The sequence below is a fragment of the Microtus oregoni genome, unplaced genomic scaffold (assembly GCF_018167655.1).
Source record: "Microtus oregoni isolate MIOR12 unplaced genomic scaffold, Mior012 000012F_ref0000307, whole genome shotgun sequence".
Classification (NCBI taxonomy): Eukaryota; Metazoa; Chordata; class Mammalia; order Rodentia; family Cricetidae; genus Microtus; species Microtus oregoni.
The window spans coordinates 50,615,446-50,631,520 of NW_024543071.1; the positions used below are offsets into that span (position 1 = coordinate 50,615,446).

Genomic DNA, 16,075 nt, shown 5'->3' on the forward strand with positions numbered 1-16,075 from the left:
TTAAGGGTTGTTGCTGGCAGGGGCTATGATACTCTGTGGATATCCCATGGCCCCCTCACTCCTGTGAGGGAGATGTTTTTGCCTGTTTTACAGATATGGAAACAGGTCCTGAATGGAAGCTGCGTGTACTGGGCTGTAGCTAAGTGGAGACCTGCCAGGAGGCAGGATGACCTACATGCTAGCTCTGTGCTAGATGGTCTTCACCAGCCTGGAGAACCTGCTCTGAGCCTGGGACCAGCCAGGAATACCAGAGACCCTGTGGCAAGAGAATGGGCTAGGCCCAGCAGTAGAGGCAGGCTGGCACTTCTTCAAGGCCTCTCCCAGCTTCCTGGCGTTGGGGACTGACTGCTCCCTCCAGAGGAAGGCAGCCTCTTATCGGGGCTTATCTCCTGCCAATGAAGTGTTTTCTTTGCCTTGTTTTTGTTGCAGCCGCAGGCAAACAGATCCGGGTAGGAAGGCCAGAGAAACTGGGTGGCCAGGGTTGGGCTTCCCAGGGCTAAGGCCTTTACTCTCTGAGATGGGATTCCTACCATTGCCCAAGCCACCTTCTTCAACTGTCAGACCGTATCTTGTTCCCAGGTCTGTCACTTCTCCATATTTCATGTCTTGTATTGCTGGCAGACTGACCTTCATTTTCCCAAACACTGATTGAGTTGGGGTCCTCAAAAACAAGCTAACTCCCAACATCCTGATGTGTCCCTCTGCTGACAGTGACAGTCCCAGACACAGCCTCACCTTTTGACCTACTCCTTGAGGCCCTGCTATGGTTGCCGCCCCATCCCACGTTCCGGGAAGCAGGGTTGTGGCGCAACTTATCTGCATAACCAGCGCAAAGCACTGGCCTGGGCTATAGGGGCGCCAATAAATCTCTGAACTGAGCTCTGGGCCCAGCTCCAGGTCCCCGTGAGAAGCTTCTCCGTTCCCTAGTGATCGTGCCGCCCCGCCCCGTGTGCCCTGCCAGGTCCCTCGGCAGCGCTGGCCCCAAGCCGGTCACACAGTAGCTGCTCACAAGGACTGACCCAAATAGGAGCAAATGACCCCCCCCCCCCCCGCCCCGGGGGAACCGCGGCACGGTTTGCAGAAAGCTGAATTCCGGCGGCCGTCTGGCCTGCAGCTCCCAATTACCATATTAGAGATAAGGGCCTGGCTGTCCCAGGGGTCTAGCCACGATCCGCTCCTTCACCCCAAAGCTTAGCAGCCGGGCTTCCTGGTCGCCTCGACTTCTCGGTCTCAATCCTTGGACAGAGCCTGTTTCCCTTACAAGTAAAATGAGTTTCTTAAAACTATCAGAAATAATAATCCGGTTTCTGGAACCCCAACGAAAGACAGACGCGACAGCACAGGCGCGGGCTTTATTATAAAGCAGGTTTGTTGCAACCATTTGCTTGATAGGGCTGCAGCCGAGTCACGGTTTACCCCGGCTCGCAATTTAGCGCAGGCGCCTGAGGGCGGCCTGTTACCGGAGAGGGAAAAGTTGCCACTTCCGGAAGCTGGGGTGGGGAGGGGGTGCGGAAACTTTAGAATTCCCAACAAGAACCACCCCTTCGTGGCTATTGCACGCACCGGAAGCGACTCGAGCTGTTCGCCAGCTCTTCACCCTGTTGAAGGGACACAGCGATCCTCTTTTTATCCCCAAGGCTCGGACTTCCGCCCACACCCAACATGGCGGGTGACGAGAGCTGGTACAGTTCCGGGAATGTGGAGCAGATCACTGGGAGGGGGCGGGGCCTCCTTTGCCCAAGTTTCGATCCCACCAGGACTGGATAATACGCGTCCAGCTAGCGCTTTGTCGCATCTGTGTGGCAGTCCCAGCGCTCTTTGGGCGAGGAAGTCCCTTCAGGGAAGGAAAAGAGTTGTATGAGCGAGCCTTACCCTGGCATCCCGACCAAGTCCCCACATTCTGAGTTGGAATATAAAGACCACCGCCACCAGCTTGCTCTGAACTGGGCGGTCAGAGACACTACAAGATGAGTAGGCTCTTAGGAATCGGGATTGATTGGAGCCCAGAAACTGCTGGGACCCTAAATGAAACCTCAAAGCCAGAGACCTAGAGTTAAGAGGATGGGGCTGAATTCAAGAAGTTGAAGTGGTTCAGAAGCTGAGGAGAGGCTCAGATACTACCAAGCCTCGTGCTCTACGAACCTCGGAGATTCAGGATCTTCGGTCTGAAGTAAGTCTGTACTACAGATCCCAGACAATACTGGTTTTCTTAGTGGTCTGGCTGTCAAAACTAGAAGTGCCGACAAGTACCGGGGCTGGGGCGGGGCTTTGGGCAAAGAAAGAGGGAGGAAATCCTTGGACTACAAGTCGGGCCAGCAAGTCACCGGACACAAGTAACAGGGGACGGATTAGAACTGCAAATCCCGGCATACCTCGGAATACGAAAGGGCCAACCCGGTGGACCTAAAACTACAAATCCCGACATGCCCTAGGTATCAGAAGGGGCAGGCCAGTATAGGTCCCGTCGCAGCCTACGCAGGCGCTCACCTTGAAGGAACCCTCAAACTCATCGCTCATCCTTCGGAGTTCACGGCCGTACCGCTGCGCGGCCCAGAGGTTAGGGGGAGCCGAACGCGAGCGGCCCCGAAAGGGGCTGAGCTCCTCCTCCATCCCTTCATCCTCCTCGGTCCCTGCGGAGTACGAACTGTGACGACTCCGGATCTCCATTGCTCCAGCGCCTGCAGGAGTCGGGTTGGAAGAGGTGTGAAATCTCGACCTGCTGTTTACTCCCCTTCCAATAGCCCCAGTCTCTTCTTTGAGAGTGGAGGGGGAGCTCAGTGCTTTTGTGAAAAATCGACTTAACGCCACAAGTCCTTGTCGAGTGGTAATGAAGGTCGCCTTTGGTGTACACAAAGATTTTCTACTGTGTCTCTCACAAAATAGGGGCATAAGGGATAATTATCACATGGTGTCATAGCAACCCCTAAGTAGGGAGGGGCCCTGCTCTGGCTTTGCAAGGGTCTCTATTGCACCTCTTTTGTGGAGACAGTGTCCAGAATTGTGGGTGTGTTGTGTTGTTTTTCTAGACTAGCCTTTATGTGCTAAACTATCCTCCTCACCTGGTTCTACAGACCAGATGTGGAGGTTAATCCCAACCTCAGCTACGTGAGAACAGGTAGTCTTTTTTTCCTCACAAATGGGGTGGGGGTCGGGAGAAAAAAAGCTACTCAGGAGTTAAGAGAACTCCGTTTTCTCAGGTTGACAAAGCTGTTAAACCCTGGGACCAGAGTGCCTGGGTTTGGAACCCAGAGCCCAGCAGGCTGTGCAACCTTGCCTTGCCCAGCTTCCCTTCAACTTCAAGTCAGTTTCCTCCCTTCAGGAAGGGAGTCTCACCTACCCTGCCCTGCGCACTAACGCACCTGTGTGAAGGTCACTTTGGAGTGTAGAAGTGCCCTGTGAGCTGCAGGCAAACGGTGGAAGATCTGCTTCTTTGATCTGGGCACTGTGTGCCATCCTGACTTCTGCCACCTGTACCCCCTCTGTCCAGCTGTCCAGACCAGTGAAGACCCAGAACCACTCCCAGGGGCAGAGTCCAGAGCTAGGCGCAGCCTGCTGCCCACACCCAGTCTGCAGGGAAAGCTTGGGAGGAGGTAAAATAGCCCTCGGGTTTGGGGGTTGGTAAGTTTGCCTTTTCTCAGAAGTCAGCGGGCAGAACTCTGCTGCTCAGCTGTAGGCCGAAGGATCCCAGCTGCAGGCGTGTAACAGAAAGCCAGAGGTAGATCAAGCAAGGCCTGGCCTGGGTCTCTTCAATGCGCCTGGCCAGAACAGTACCACTGGCCACCTACAGAGTATTTCAGTGGGACTACTCAGCAACTAGGTGGTTTCCCCTTTTGTGACAAGCTGCCCTCTGACCTGCACTGGCACTTGGGCACTGTAGCTCATGTGCTCCCTCCGCCAAAGAATCTGCCTTCATGAGCAGTGTTAAAATCCTTGCTCAAGGCCCTGGGTTCCATCCACAGCACCTCACAAGACAAAACAAAAAGCCAACCAATCAAGTAGGACACTGAGCAGGTAGGGCTGGAAGCTTCCCTTGGATTGACAGTGCTCAACTCCTATTATCGGGGAAGTTCAGCCTTCCCAAGGCCACACAGTAAGTGCTGAAGACTGGTGTAAACACAACCAGTCTGACTCCAAGGGCTACATTCATCTTACATCCCAGCACCCCCTTCAGAGTACACAGTGGCCCAATTGGAGAAGTCATTTTCTTCTTCCCCTACTAGTGTCAGCTATGCCAAGAGCCTATGCGGTGGCATGGAGGACTGTCAGTCACTAAAGGTACTAAGCAGTGCGTTTGTGTCAAGGGACATTTTATTGGTTGATGGGTCTTGGGTAGCTGAAATGCTGGTCTTAAACTTCTGGTCCTTCTGCTCCCACCTCCCAACTGCAGTTTAGAAGGTACTGAGACTGGAAGCCACCAGGCAGGTCCTCTACAGACTGAGCCGCGGCTCAGGCCCCTGAATGAAATTTCTAGAAATATCTTTGCATTTACTGGAAAGAACCTGGAGATTCTGTGAACTCCGCGGATAAAGAGGGTGGTGGGTGGGGTGTGGCCCAGACCCGCCTCAATCCCTCAGGGGAAGGGATGGGTTGCTCTTCTGTGGGTGGCTGCTTAGGCCTCCTGACTTATGCCACCCCCCCCCCCCCAGACAGACTGGGGGTGGGGAGGATGGGAAGAGACTGGTTGTTAAGCACCTTTAAAGCTCCTTACCCACGGGGTTTCTGGATAAGTGGGTGTGGCTGAGTGGGAAACTTCATAGTTCAGGAAGCATCCTAGTGTACTCCATTAAAACTGATGGGCGTGCCTGGCGGTGACAAAACAGGAAAAGGCGCTTGCCACCAAGCTTGATTACTTAAATTCAATTCCTGAGACATGTGAAGTAGAAGAGGAAAGAACCAAACCAACTCCCAGAAATTATCTTCTGACCTCTGTGCAGGCCCTTACACAAACAAAACTCAGCTAGGGGGAAAAGAGTAATAAAAACAAAAACGAGGAGTCCTATACCCTCCCAGCACCAGCAGCGGCCTGCCCAGACTTGAGCTGTAGCCTTGAGGAAACACATTTTAGTTCCAGCCTGGGGCCTCACCTGGCCCTGCCCTGGCCAACTCTTCGGTCCCAGGGCCTATACAACAACAGCCCAGCTTGCCCAGAGCTGGAGTCTAGACAAAACGTCCCCCACAACACCACTGTGCCAACCATTGCTTTACTCAATAAAACCGAAATATGAACTTGATACAATTTTTACCTGTTACAATAAAATATTTGTTAAAGAAAAAACCGGGGGGTGGTGGTGCAGGACTTTAATCTCAGCACTTGGGAGGCAGAGACAGGCAGCTCTCTGTGAGTTCAAGGACAGCCTGGTCTACAGAGTGAGTTTCAGGACAACCAGAGCTGTACAAAGAAGCCTCATTTCGGGGGGAAAAAAAAATAATAATTTGCTCTGTGGAATTTGTCAACCAACCATTTCAATAGATAAAACTGTTCCCAGCTAGACGTGGTAGCACACGCCTTTAATCCAAGCCCTTGGGGGGCAGAAACCAGAGTTCAAAGCCAGCAAGGGCTACTCACAAAAGTCCTGCATTGAATGAAAAGACTAATAAACTGTTCCTACAGGTGGTGCAAACCTGCAGTCCCAGCTGCTTGCTAGTTGGCTGTCTGAGGCAGGAGGGTTGCTTAAGCCCAGGAGTTTGAGGCCATCCTGGGTAACAGTGAGATTTTTGTCTCAACAAATATAACAAAGGCTAGGGATATGTGGTTCAGTGATGGTGTTTGCTTAGTAAGCTGAAGGCCCTGGGTCCTGACCCCAAAACACAACCACAAAAACATTCCTAGCTAAGGGGCAGTACAAAACCACAGGGATTTAGCCCATGTCTGTGGTTTCCCAATCCCTGCCCCAAAACCCAACTAAGTCTACATCTACCTTAAACCTTGAATGGCTATATGGAAGGAATGCCTTCAAGTCATTTCTATCCTGAGTCTAACCTGTTTGTCATCCAAGAGCACTGGATGTTCAAGGCCCTTGACTACTGATGGAAACCCAGGTCTGCAGAGCCTGAGCTAATTCACACGAACAATAATAACCACAATTATGGCAGGCCTAGGACCTCCACAGCGCCTCCTCTGTGCTAGGCAGTTTCTGAGCACTGTTAACATGAACTCAAGTGCGCTTACTGCAGCCCTGTGAAGTAGGAACAGTTCTAGTCCCATTTTACAGCTTGGGAAATTCAGGCAGCAGCAGTTAACCTTTCAATCAGCTCCTAAAGGGCCCCGATGTTGCAGTCTTGCCCAGAGGCTGGTGTTGGCTGCTTCTCCCCTTCCTACTGTGCAGTTTGTCCTAGGGATGCTCACAGCCCATGGTGCAGGGAGCTGGCAGGAGAGGCAGGGTGAGCTGACTGCAGAGATAGATGGTCAGAAGCTCCACGGCTCTGACAGGTCTGACACTTGTAAATCTCTTTAAGGACAATCATTTGTGCTGCTTTGTTTTGCTGGAATAGGGTCTCACTAAGGAGCCCAAGTTGGCCTCAAACTCATCCATGCTGGGTGCTGAGTTTGCAGGCATATACTACTGCACCCAGTTCTGTAATTGATTTTGAGACAACTAAAAACTAAATCAAACATTTATGAGACACCCCCCCACACACACACATACACATTGGCTCAGGGAGTGTTTCCCTGGTTTAGTCCCTGCCTAGCATGGGAGGGCAGGGAAGCAAAGAGGACATTCTGCTGCTTGCCCCATGGCTGTTTGCCTGGCAGCTCTCCTTCAAGGAGCCGAGCTGGGGTGCACCTCTCTACTCCTTGCCACACTGCAGGGCATGCTTTTGCTGCCCCCCTAAATCAGGTTGCAGAGCTTGTCACTGCCTAACTCCATGCCTCAAGCTTGACAGGACACAAACTGTTCTGCCAGCCCCTTCCCCTACTCCGAGTTTACTGAACCTGAGTGGTCCTCCCTGTTCCTTGCCCCCTTCTCCCATGACAGTGTCCCAGTCCCTCATTCCAATGGCATAACCTAGACCCTGTCACTTATCAAATGACTCCGTCCTAGGATGTCAGCCAACTGCCACTTCCCACATGTTGATGCATCATCATCCCTTGGGTGGAGGTGTAAAACCCGAGGCAGCTCCTCTTCTTCCGACTGGGCCAGCTCACCCCACAAGCACTATTTTCTCCTTGTGTACACCATCTAGCACCCATTCCTGGCTGGCTGTTACAAAAGCTACTGAGATTAACTCCCTGCCGCTCCCACCAGCAGCCTCCTGGAATCCCACCTTCATTTCTAAAAGTTCCTACCTGATCCCTGACCTTCCCCCATCTCTCTTTCTTCCAACTTTCAAGGGTGCTGGGTGTCCTCCGTGACACCTCTTTCCTTCCCCCCACTCCCAGGCTATCACTGTCTTCATGACAGACCTAGGCCTGGGATGTGGCTCAGGAGACGAGCACTTGCTCAGCATATGCAAAGGCCCTGGGCTCCATCCCCAGCACAGTAAAAAAGAAAAAATAAATCTTCCCAGGATTCCAGTCAAAGGTTTTCTTACAATGGCCTTCAAAGATCTGTACAGACTGAATTGGACAGGGCTCTAGTTACCCTTCTTCACCTCTTCCCACTTGGGGCCCTGCTACCCAGGAGCAATTCTTGTACTGGGGCCTGCTAAGTCTTTTTCTCTTTGTCTGCACACAGGCCTTACCTACAAGGCTGCTCTCTCCTAGGCCCCCCGACTACCTCGGTAAATCACTCCCCAGTCACTACATAGCCCTGGGATTCTGCTCTCTATTTACACACATTATCTCCTGAGCACTGTGTAATTTTCTTCTAGATCCTCTGCTGGCGGTCTGTCCCGCCACTCTAGCACATGGATGAACACAAGTTAGTGCGCCTCAGGTGTGAGAAGGGACAACCAGGTGAGGGCAGAGAATAGGATATCGGAGCAGAAAAAGAGCAAGCAAGGAGCTGGGTGGTGGTGGCGCAAGCCTTTAATCCTAGGCAGAGGCAGGCGGATCTCTGTGAGTTCAAGGAGTTCAAGGCCAGCCTGGTATACAAGAGCTAGCTCCATCCAGGACAGGCTCCAAAGCTACAGAGAAATCCTGTCTTGAAAAACCAAAAAAAAAAAAAAAAACTTGAAGATTTAAAGAGGTGAGGTGGGATGGAGAGATGGCCCAGTGGCTGAGCATTTGCTGCTCTTTGGGAGGATGTGAGTTCAGTTCCCAGCAACCACGTGGATGCAGCTCACAACCACCTACAACAGCTCTAGGGGATCCAAGGCACCTGCACTTGCGCACACTGGCACACATATAATTTTAAAAATGCCAGGCATGTGGGCCCACCTGTGATCCCAGCACCCGGGAGACAGAGGCAGGTGGATCTCCAAATTCAAGGCCAGCCTGGTCTGCTGAGCAAGTTCCAGGACAGCCAGGGCTGCTCTACTGGCCACTGGAAAGCTCTAACCCAGGATCTGAGGAGTCTTCCAGCACTATCTCCTAGGGTGACCTTAGGAAAGTCACTTGCTCTTGGGGATCTGCTTATCTCCTGCTCATGTCTATCCTGAGGCCATAATAAGGGAGTCTGTCTTGAGCTTTCAGTGAATCAGTTTGATTATTAAGGGCATGCCATACATTTCTGTGAATTAATCGAGTGGTCTTACTAAGGTAGTGATAGTTGGTTTGTAGAGGAGGCAATTTGAGACTCAGAGCTTCCCCCAGAGTCTCCAGGAAGTATAGCTGCAACAGGGATGCAAAAGGGGCAAGGGGAGATGATGATGGTGGTGGGGGACCTACCTCCATGATGACTGCTGTTGACTGCCTGTCCCCGTTGGTGTCCGATGCTCCCCAGGAGACCTGGGGCCAGGCAGGGACCTAGCTGGTCCCCAGTGAGGCTAGGGCCCAGGCCCCTATTTGCAGTACTGGAGTCTTCCTGCTCACTCGGCTCAAACTCTGGGATCTGGAACATACTCTGGGCTGTAGAGACAAGATAAGTACTCAGGGCACAGCTAAGCAAACAGCAGGGCAGAGGTGCCCCTGGTTCCCTCTCCCACCGGAGCAAACCTCCCCGCCCCACCTCAGGCCACCAGTCTTCCCAAGCCCTCATCTGTCTGCTGGGTCTAGCCTGGTAGAGAACACAGGCTGTCCCCGGGATACTAAATCTCTCTTGAGAGCTCTGTCCCGGTCCTGGTGCGTCCTGCTTGCCCGTTATGACCACGAATAGGTCTCACTCCAAGCCCGATCTCGAGGCCCCAGACCCGGGCCTGCCTCCTCCCTCTAGTTCTAAGGGCGCCCGGTCCTAGTTTCCTCGGCGACGGGAACTGTCACAGATCTGACCCAATCAGTTCTCGAAGTAAATCCCGGGTCGGCCTGGAGGCGGGGCCACCCCAAGCCAGGTCCCACCCCTGCCGTCGGTCGACCTGCTGGTCTCCACCGCCTTCCTCCCGCGTCGCTCCTCATGCTCCGGATTCCGGGATCGGACTTCCTCACGCCTAAAGCGTGTGCTGGAGCCAGCAAAGGCTGTTTTGGGGTTCCCATTTAGATCCTGGAGGCCTGCTTCAGCTGATAAATCCTCCAGACCTTCTGGGCCCGAATTCCCTCCTGTAAAATGGGGCTAATGACACCCCCCGGGGAGCTGGTGAAAACTCTGTAAACAGCACAGTGATCACTATGGGTGAAAGCACTTGTAGAACCGTTCACTGAAGCTCGGCCGTCGGGTGCAATGATCGTTGCGATGGTTATTGCTCTCCCTGGACCGAGTGACCAGGATGGGGAAGCCGGCTCCTTCCTCCTCCCGCTCGTGGAGGCCTCGCGCTGCCCGACTCGGGAACAACCCACCGCACCATCTCGGGAGCTCCTTCCAAGCAGGATGGCCGCCTGGGTGCGGGAAAAGGGACAGGGGTACCCACGAGAGTAAGTCGTGGGGTTCCCAGGGGCTCGGCTATCAGGAATAGTGTGTGATTCGCAAGCGGCCGTAGGCCGGAGCGCTGGGCCGGCGGACAGAAGCTAGGGGGCGGGGCCGGATGCCATCTTGGTTGTGGGCGGAAGTTTCCTTCAGCGACCCTGTGCGGGGAAGTCGTTGCCGCCCCCATAAAGGCACGCCGATCCCGTTGTGGGCTTGGGGATCTAGGCGTGGGGATTAGTGATCCCCCAAACATTAAGAGCTAACGATTCAGGGCACGGGTAACTCGGGTGCTTGCTGTATGCGGCCCAGTCTCCTCCTCTCGGCCTCCCGCCGCCATCCGTAACCCCGGACGCCCGTCAGCAGCGCACCTTGCGCCGATTCTTAAAGAAGTTCACGCCGGGCGCGGTGCACGGTCTCAGAGTTCCCATAGGCCGCTGCGCAATTTGCGTAGCGGACGGACGCCCGCGCAGGCGCAGGAGTGGGGCGGAGCAGCGGGAGCCGGGGAGCTGGAGCCCCGTGTCCGGGCGACCGGATCCCGCTTCCCCAGCAGCGGCCTGAGGACCTGACATCGACTTCCTCTTATTCACCCGGGCTAAGGGTGGACGCGGTGGGGGAACAACGCCTGGAATCTTGAGGACAGAGGAAGAAGCCCCCCAATCCGGATTATTGGAGGGGAAAGAGCCACCAAGCGTGGGGAGGGGGAGAGCGGGGCGTTGGGCGCCCCCGCAGCGGCTGCTGTCCTAAACTGAGGGGCATCGGCCGGCTCTCCCCCTCCTGCCAGCCGGACACGAGCGACCAAGGCCAGGGACTTTCTGTACCACTGCATCCTCCCATCTTGGCTCTGGGGCTGACCCAGGGAGGGACACCCCCAACCCCCATTCCATTTGCCTTGGGTAGGAAAGAGTACCCTTACACACTCCAGAGTGAGGAGTCCAGGGCTCATCCCCCACGTCTCTGTTGAGGAAAGGCCTGGCAACCCCAACTTCTTTCCTCCAGAGTCCCCAGCTCTCACCGCCTCCTGCAGTTCCCACCCCTCCGTATTTATTTCCCTGGCTTCTGGCCAGCCCTCCATCTCTGTCTCCTGATTTCAGGCCTCCCTCCTTGACATGGAGAGCAACCTGTCTGGCCTGGTACCTGCAGCCGGGCTGGTACCTGCACTGCCGCCTACAGTGACCCTTGGGCTGACCGCTGCCTACACTGCCCTATACGCTCTGCTCTTCTTCTCTGTCTATGCCCAGCTCTGGCTGGTGCTTCTGTATGGGCACAAGCGCCTCAGCTATCAGACGGTGTTCCTGGCACTCTGTCTGCTCTGGGCAGCCTTGCGTACCACACTCTTCTCCTTCTACTTCCGAGATACTCCCAGGGCCAACCGCCTGGGGCCCTTGCCTTTTTGGCTTCTCTATTGCTGCCCTGTCTGCCTGCAGTTCTTCACACTGACGCTTATGAACCTCTACTTTGCCCAGGTAACCACGGGAACTGGTGTGGTGGGAGTAGGAGGGCAAGCCCAAGGGTCCAAAGGAGTGATGGGGATCTCTGCTCCCAGGTGGTGTTCAAGGCCAAGGCGAAGCGTCGGCCAGAGATGAGCCGAGGCTTGTAAGTACTGGAGATGTTAATGGGTCAGGGACAGGAAGGAGCCCAAGAACATTTGTGTTAGAGCTTGGAAAAACTAAAGCACCTGGTGCAGACAGCTGTGACAGTGTCAGGGGGAGAAAGCACCAGCGTCATCCATGGTGGAGAAGGATAGAAGCTCCAGTTCATGGAATATATATAAAGTAGTGCTGCGCTTCTAGTGACCTTGTCTGCCTGCCCTGTCCTTTGCACAGTTACTTCCAGTTTATAAAGATATTTCACAAGCATCTTTTCACATCTCACCTGAGATATTATTCTTTCTCTCATTTGCAAGATGAAGAAACTGAGGCCCAGTTAGTTAAAGCAATGTGTTCAAGGTCAGGGCTTAGATCCAGATGTTGACACCCCCCCCCCAAATCTGGTGCTCTCCCTACGATGCCATAGCTTTCATAGCCTCACCTCTTTGAGTTTCCTCAGAGTTTAGATTGGACCATCTGAGTTCTAGCTGAGCCTGGGGTCTGCTGAGGAGTCGGGGTGGTTGGTGTGGGTCAGGGAGACCCACGGTCTGGCGCTGACTCTGCTGTGGGCTGCAGGCTGGCTGTCCGAGGGGCCTTCGTGGGCGCTTCGCTGCTCTTTCTGCTGGTGAATGTATTGTGTGCAGTGCTGTCCCGCCAGCACCGGGCACAGCCCTGGGTCCTTCTGCTGGTCCGTGTCCTGGTGAGCGACTCCCTCTTCGTCATCTGTGCCCTCTCGCTTGCTGCCTGCCTCTGCCTCGTCGCCCGGCGAGCCCCTTCCACTAGCATCTACTTAGAGGCTAAGGTAGGGTCACCAACCCTGATGTAGTATCCTGGGGGATCCTTGGACAGAAGTCTTTAGGATGTAAAGGAAGATAGAAGCCTCCTCTACCTTAAGATCCTCTATTGTCGTCTCTACTAGGGGACCAGTGTGTGCCAGGCAGCTGCCATAGGGGGTGCCATGGTTCTGCTCTATGCCAGCCGGGCCTGTTACAACCTGGCAGCTCTGGCCTTGGCCCCTCGGAGCCGGCTAGATGCCTTCGATTACGACTGGTACAACGTATCTGACCAGGTAGGCATTGGTCAAATTTGTGCCTTCTATAGTATCTAGCCTCCTATGGCCGGGATCCTCCCAACATGGTCTGTGTGGTGGCAGACTGTTTCAGCCTCTGCTCTTCCCCAGGCAGACCTGGTGAATGACCTAGGGAACAAAGGCTACCTGGTGTTTGGCCTCATCCTGTTCGTGTGGGAACTGCTGCCCACCACACTGCTGGTGGGCTTCTTCCGGGTACACCGGCCCCCGCAGGACCTGGTAGGGCTCCCCCTAACCACCTCTAGGTTTAGTGGAGAGGGCTGGACCCTGGGAATTCTAGCCTGGGGTCCTGGGGTAGTTTTGGGGCATATATATATATATATATATATATATGAATAAATATATATCTCCATAGTTGCAACTTTCCCCACACACCTACAGAGCACCAGTCGAATCCTCAACGGGCAGGTTTTTGGCTCCCGTTCCTACTTCTTTGACCGGGCTGGGCACTGTGAGGATGAGGGCTGCTCCTGGGAGCACAGCCGGAGTGAGAGCACCAGGTAGGAGCCTCAACCCTGCTTGAGGGGTCTTAGGGTCCTGCCTGGCTCCACGAGGCAATGGGGATCAAGAACTGGGCTTTTGTTTCCTCACTTGTTCTGAGCGGAGCCACCCTGGGTTCCCAGTACTACTATGTACACCTGCTGCCCCAAGAAGCAGTTTGCCCTCTGACTTAGGGCTCTCTGTTTTCAGCCTCTCTGCTCTCCCATCCTATGTGACCCTGGGCACTACCTGGGACTCCTGGTACTTACCTTGCTTTTCTGCCTGCAGCATGTCCGGCAGCCTGGGCTCTGGCAGCTGGTATGGTGCCATCGGGCGCGAGCCAGGCTGGGGCGGGGCCAGCCAGACAAGGACCACTCCTCTGCTCTTCTCCCAGGTGCCAGGACCTGGCGGCCACCACCACAGCCTCTATTCCACACCACAGACATGATCTCCTTTTACTTCCCTTAGAGCACCCAGGTCCCAGCTCCCCTTATCCCCAGCCCCTGTGCCAAGTGCATCTGCCGCTTCTTGCCCAGGATGCCAGGGGACTGTGGCTGCTTCTCTCCTCTGGCCAGCTCCTTGCTGCTCCTATCGTAGTGAGCTTGTGCCATCCCCCTAAGATAGGGACAAGGCCTCCAGGCTGCCGGATGCCCACAGTGCCCTGGCATGACCTGCCACCTCTGCTTCCACACTGGAACCAGCTACCTCTCCTGTGCCTACCACTCAATAAACAGAGTCTGTGCCCTGTCCCTTCATCTGTCATCTGTCTGAGTTCTGTTCCTTCCTGCCTTGGCCTGTTTAGCATCAGGCTGATCAAACCCTGGCCCTTGACATGGGTTGCTAGGCTGAGCAGGTAGCACCTACCTTCATCAGGGCTAGCAGGCTTGAAGCAGCAGAGGGACTGCACCGGGGTCTGCTGTCAAAGCTTTCCTGGTTCAGAGTAGCCTCCTCTGTGTTGCCCAGCCTGGCCTGAAATTCTTGGGCTTCAGTGAGCCTTCCTGATTGAAAAATTGCCTCCACAGGCTGGAAATGAGGCTCAATTGTAGAGTGCTTTCCAGGAATGTCCAAGGCCATGGGTTGAATCTCCTAGGTGGAGGCAGGGAATTGAATCTCCATGAAACTTTCCTTTGGCTGTGCAGAGAGCCATAACCGCTCTCCCAAACCACACAGCACTGTAATTGGTGGCTTTTAGGCATCCTTTAAAAAAAAGATTTTATTGCCAGGTGGTGGTGGCACACACCTTTAATCCCAGCACTAGGGAGGCAGAGGCAGGTGGATCTCTGTGAGTTCGAGGCCAACCTGGCAGCCTGGTCTATGAGAGCTAGTTCCAGGACATCTAGGACTGTTACACAGAGAAACCCTGCCTCGAAAAACCAACCCCCCCCCAATTTTTTTTTTATTACAACAAAGCAGTAGTGGCACACACCTTTAATCCCAGCATTCAGGAGGCTGAAGCAGATGGATCTCTGTGAGTTCAAGATCAGCCTGGTCTACAGAGTGAGTTCCTGGACTGTTACACAGAGAAACTGAACAAAATGTATTTTATTTATTGTGTTTGTGTGTGGGTTCCTATAGAGGTAATTCTCTCCTACAGTGTGGAACCTGGAGAGCGAGCTCAGGTTGTAAGGCTTGGCAGCAAGTGCCTTCGCTCATTAAGTCAGCTCACTAGCCCGATAACTTTGTTTGTTTGTTTTGTTTTGTTTTTTGAGACAAAAAAACCCCACACGTATATCTCTGTTTAACAGTCCTACCTGTCTGTCCTGGAACTTGGTCTGTAGACCAGGCTGGCCTGGAACTCACAGAGATCCACCTGCCTCTGCCTCCCTAGTGCTGAGATTAAAGGAGTGTGCCATCATGCCCTGCTAATTTGTTTTGTAAAATGACATGTATTTGTATGTCTGTATGTGTGGACAAGCCCTTGTCACAGCACATATGTGGAGGTCAGATGACAACTTACTAGTTGGTTCACTCCTTTCACCATATGGATCAGGGGACAAAATTTATGTCATCAGGCATGGTGGCAAGGACCTTTACCTGTTGAGACATCTCACTGGCCCAGTTTCAGCTTTTTGAGACAGAGACCTTATAATGTAGCTGAAGAACGACGAACTCCTGACACTCCTACCTTTACCTGCAGCTACTGGGGTTACAGGCATGTACCATCATGTCTGCCTAGCCTGTTTGGCATCTTTTTCCCCCCTAAGATTTATTTTTATTTATGTATAGGTGTATCTGTACCTGAATGTGGTGCACAAGGAAGCCAGAAGAGGGCATCAGATCCCCTGGAGCTAGTTAGAGGCTGTTTCTATGCTGGTGAACTTAGGGCTTTTGGAGGAGCAGCAGTAAGTGCTCTTAACCACACAGTTTCTACAGTCTGTTGGGCATCTTGTTTTCTAATGGATTAAGTTTTGTGAAGGCCTAGTTCCTTTAATATTCATTTATTTTAATTGTTGGGGGGGATGTGCATACATTGACACACATATAGGTGTGGAGTTAAGGAAACCCATGAGGTACCAGGAATCAAACTGGGAATTTCAGGCTTGGTGGTATGCAGCCTTATGCAACACTGAGCAATCTCACTGGCCTGAGGCCTAGTTTCTGTCACCACTATTGGCCATTCAGCTCTTTATTAGAACCATCAGAAGTTTGTTTTTTTTTTTTTTTTTTTTTGATTTTTCGAGACAGGGTTTCTCTGTAGCTTTTGGTTCCTGTCCTGGAACTAGCTCTTGTAGACCAGGCTGGCCTCGAACTCACAGAGATCCGCCTGCCTCTGCCTCCCGAGTGCTGGGATTAAAGGCGTGCACCACCACCGCCTGGCCCATCAGAAGTTTTTGACAGGCAGAGAATCACAGCTTCACACAGTTAAAACAAATGCAGTGGAAACAAAAGTCACACGCCTTTAATCCCAGCACTCGGGAGGCAGAGGCAGGAGGATCTCTGTGAGTTCGAGGTCTGTCTGGTCTACAGAGGGAGTGCTAGGATGGACTCCAAAGCCACACACAGAAAAACTCTGTCTCAGCAAACCGAGAGAGAGAGAGAGA

General features: G+C 53.5%; 2 protein-coding genes across 5 annotated transcripts; one reads left to right on the forward strand and one right to left on the reverse strand.

The window, feature by feature from the left end:
• Positions 1-1,337: 1,337 nt before the first annotated feature.
• Positions 1,338-10,013, reverse strand: Bad (BCL2 associated agonist of cell death). Of its 4 annotated transcripts, none has more exons than XM_041661965.1 (4): positions 9,394-10,013; positions 8,771-8,950; positions 2,488-2,678; positions 1,338-1,834 (listed from the first exon to the last, which is right to left on the reverse strand). In XM_041661965.1, the coding sequence occupies exons 1-4, from the start codon at positions 9,509-9,511 to the stop codon at positions 1,709-1,711; spliced, it is 615 nt and encodes a 204-aa protein (XP_041517899.1). In that variant the 5' UTR covers positions 9,512-10,013; the 3' UTR covers positions 1,338-1,708. The 4 variants fall into 4 exon arrangements, with proteins under 4 accessions (XP_041517899.1, XP_041517902.1, XP_041517900.1 ...); XM_041661968.1 differs by lacking the exon at positions 9,394-10,013 and adding an exon at positions 9,205-9,307; XM_041661966.1 differs by lacking the exon at positions 9,394-10,013 and adding an exon at positions 9,051-9,277.
• A 259-nt stretch (positions 10,014-10,272) lies between these two features.
• Gpr137 (G protein-coupled receptor 137) lies at positions 10,273-13,633 on the forward strand. Its single transcript, XM_041661964.1, has 7 exons — positions 10,273-11,341; positions 11,422-11,471; positions 12,041-12,266; positions 12,384-12,533; positions 12,645-12,773; positions 12,936-13,054; positions 13,323-13,633. The coding sequence occupies exons 1-7, from the start codon at positions 10,985-10,987 to the stop codon at positions 13,480-13,482; spliced, it is 1,191 nt and encodes a 396-aa protein (XP_041517898.1). The 5' UTR covers positions 10,273-10,984; the 3' UTR covers positions 13,483-13,633.
• Positions 13,634-16,075: the final 2,442 nt, after the last annotated feature.

Coding starts and splice junctions, on each gene's coding strand:
- Bad (XM_041661965.1), bottom strand. CDS start 9,511: ATGGGAACCCCAAAACAGCCTTTGCTGGCTCCAGCACACGCTTTAGGC. Junction 2,679..8,770: donor CAACAGCAGTCATCATGGAG/GTAGGTCCCCCA, acceptor CGACTCCTGCAG/GCGCTGGAGCAATGGAGATC. Junction 1,835..2,487: donor AGTTTGAGGGTTCCTTCAAG/GTGAGCGCCTGC, acceptor CCTTCCCTGAAG/GGACTTCCTCGCCCAAAGAG.
- Gpr137 (XM_041661964.1), top strand. CDS start 10,985: ATGGAGAGCAACCTGTCTGGCCTGGTACCTGCAGCCGGGCTGGTACCT. Junction 12,267..12,383: donor GCATCTACTTAGAGGCTAAG/GTAGGGTCACCA, acceptor CGTCTCTACTAG/GGGACCAGTGTGTGCCAGGC. Junction 12,534..12,644: donor GGTACAACGTATCTGACCAG/GTAGGCATTGGT, acceptor GCTCTTCCCCAG/GCAGACCTGGTGAATGACCT.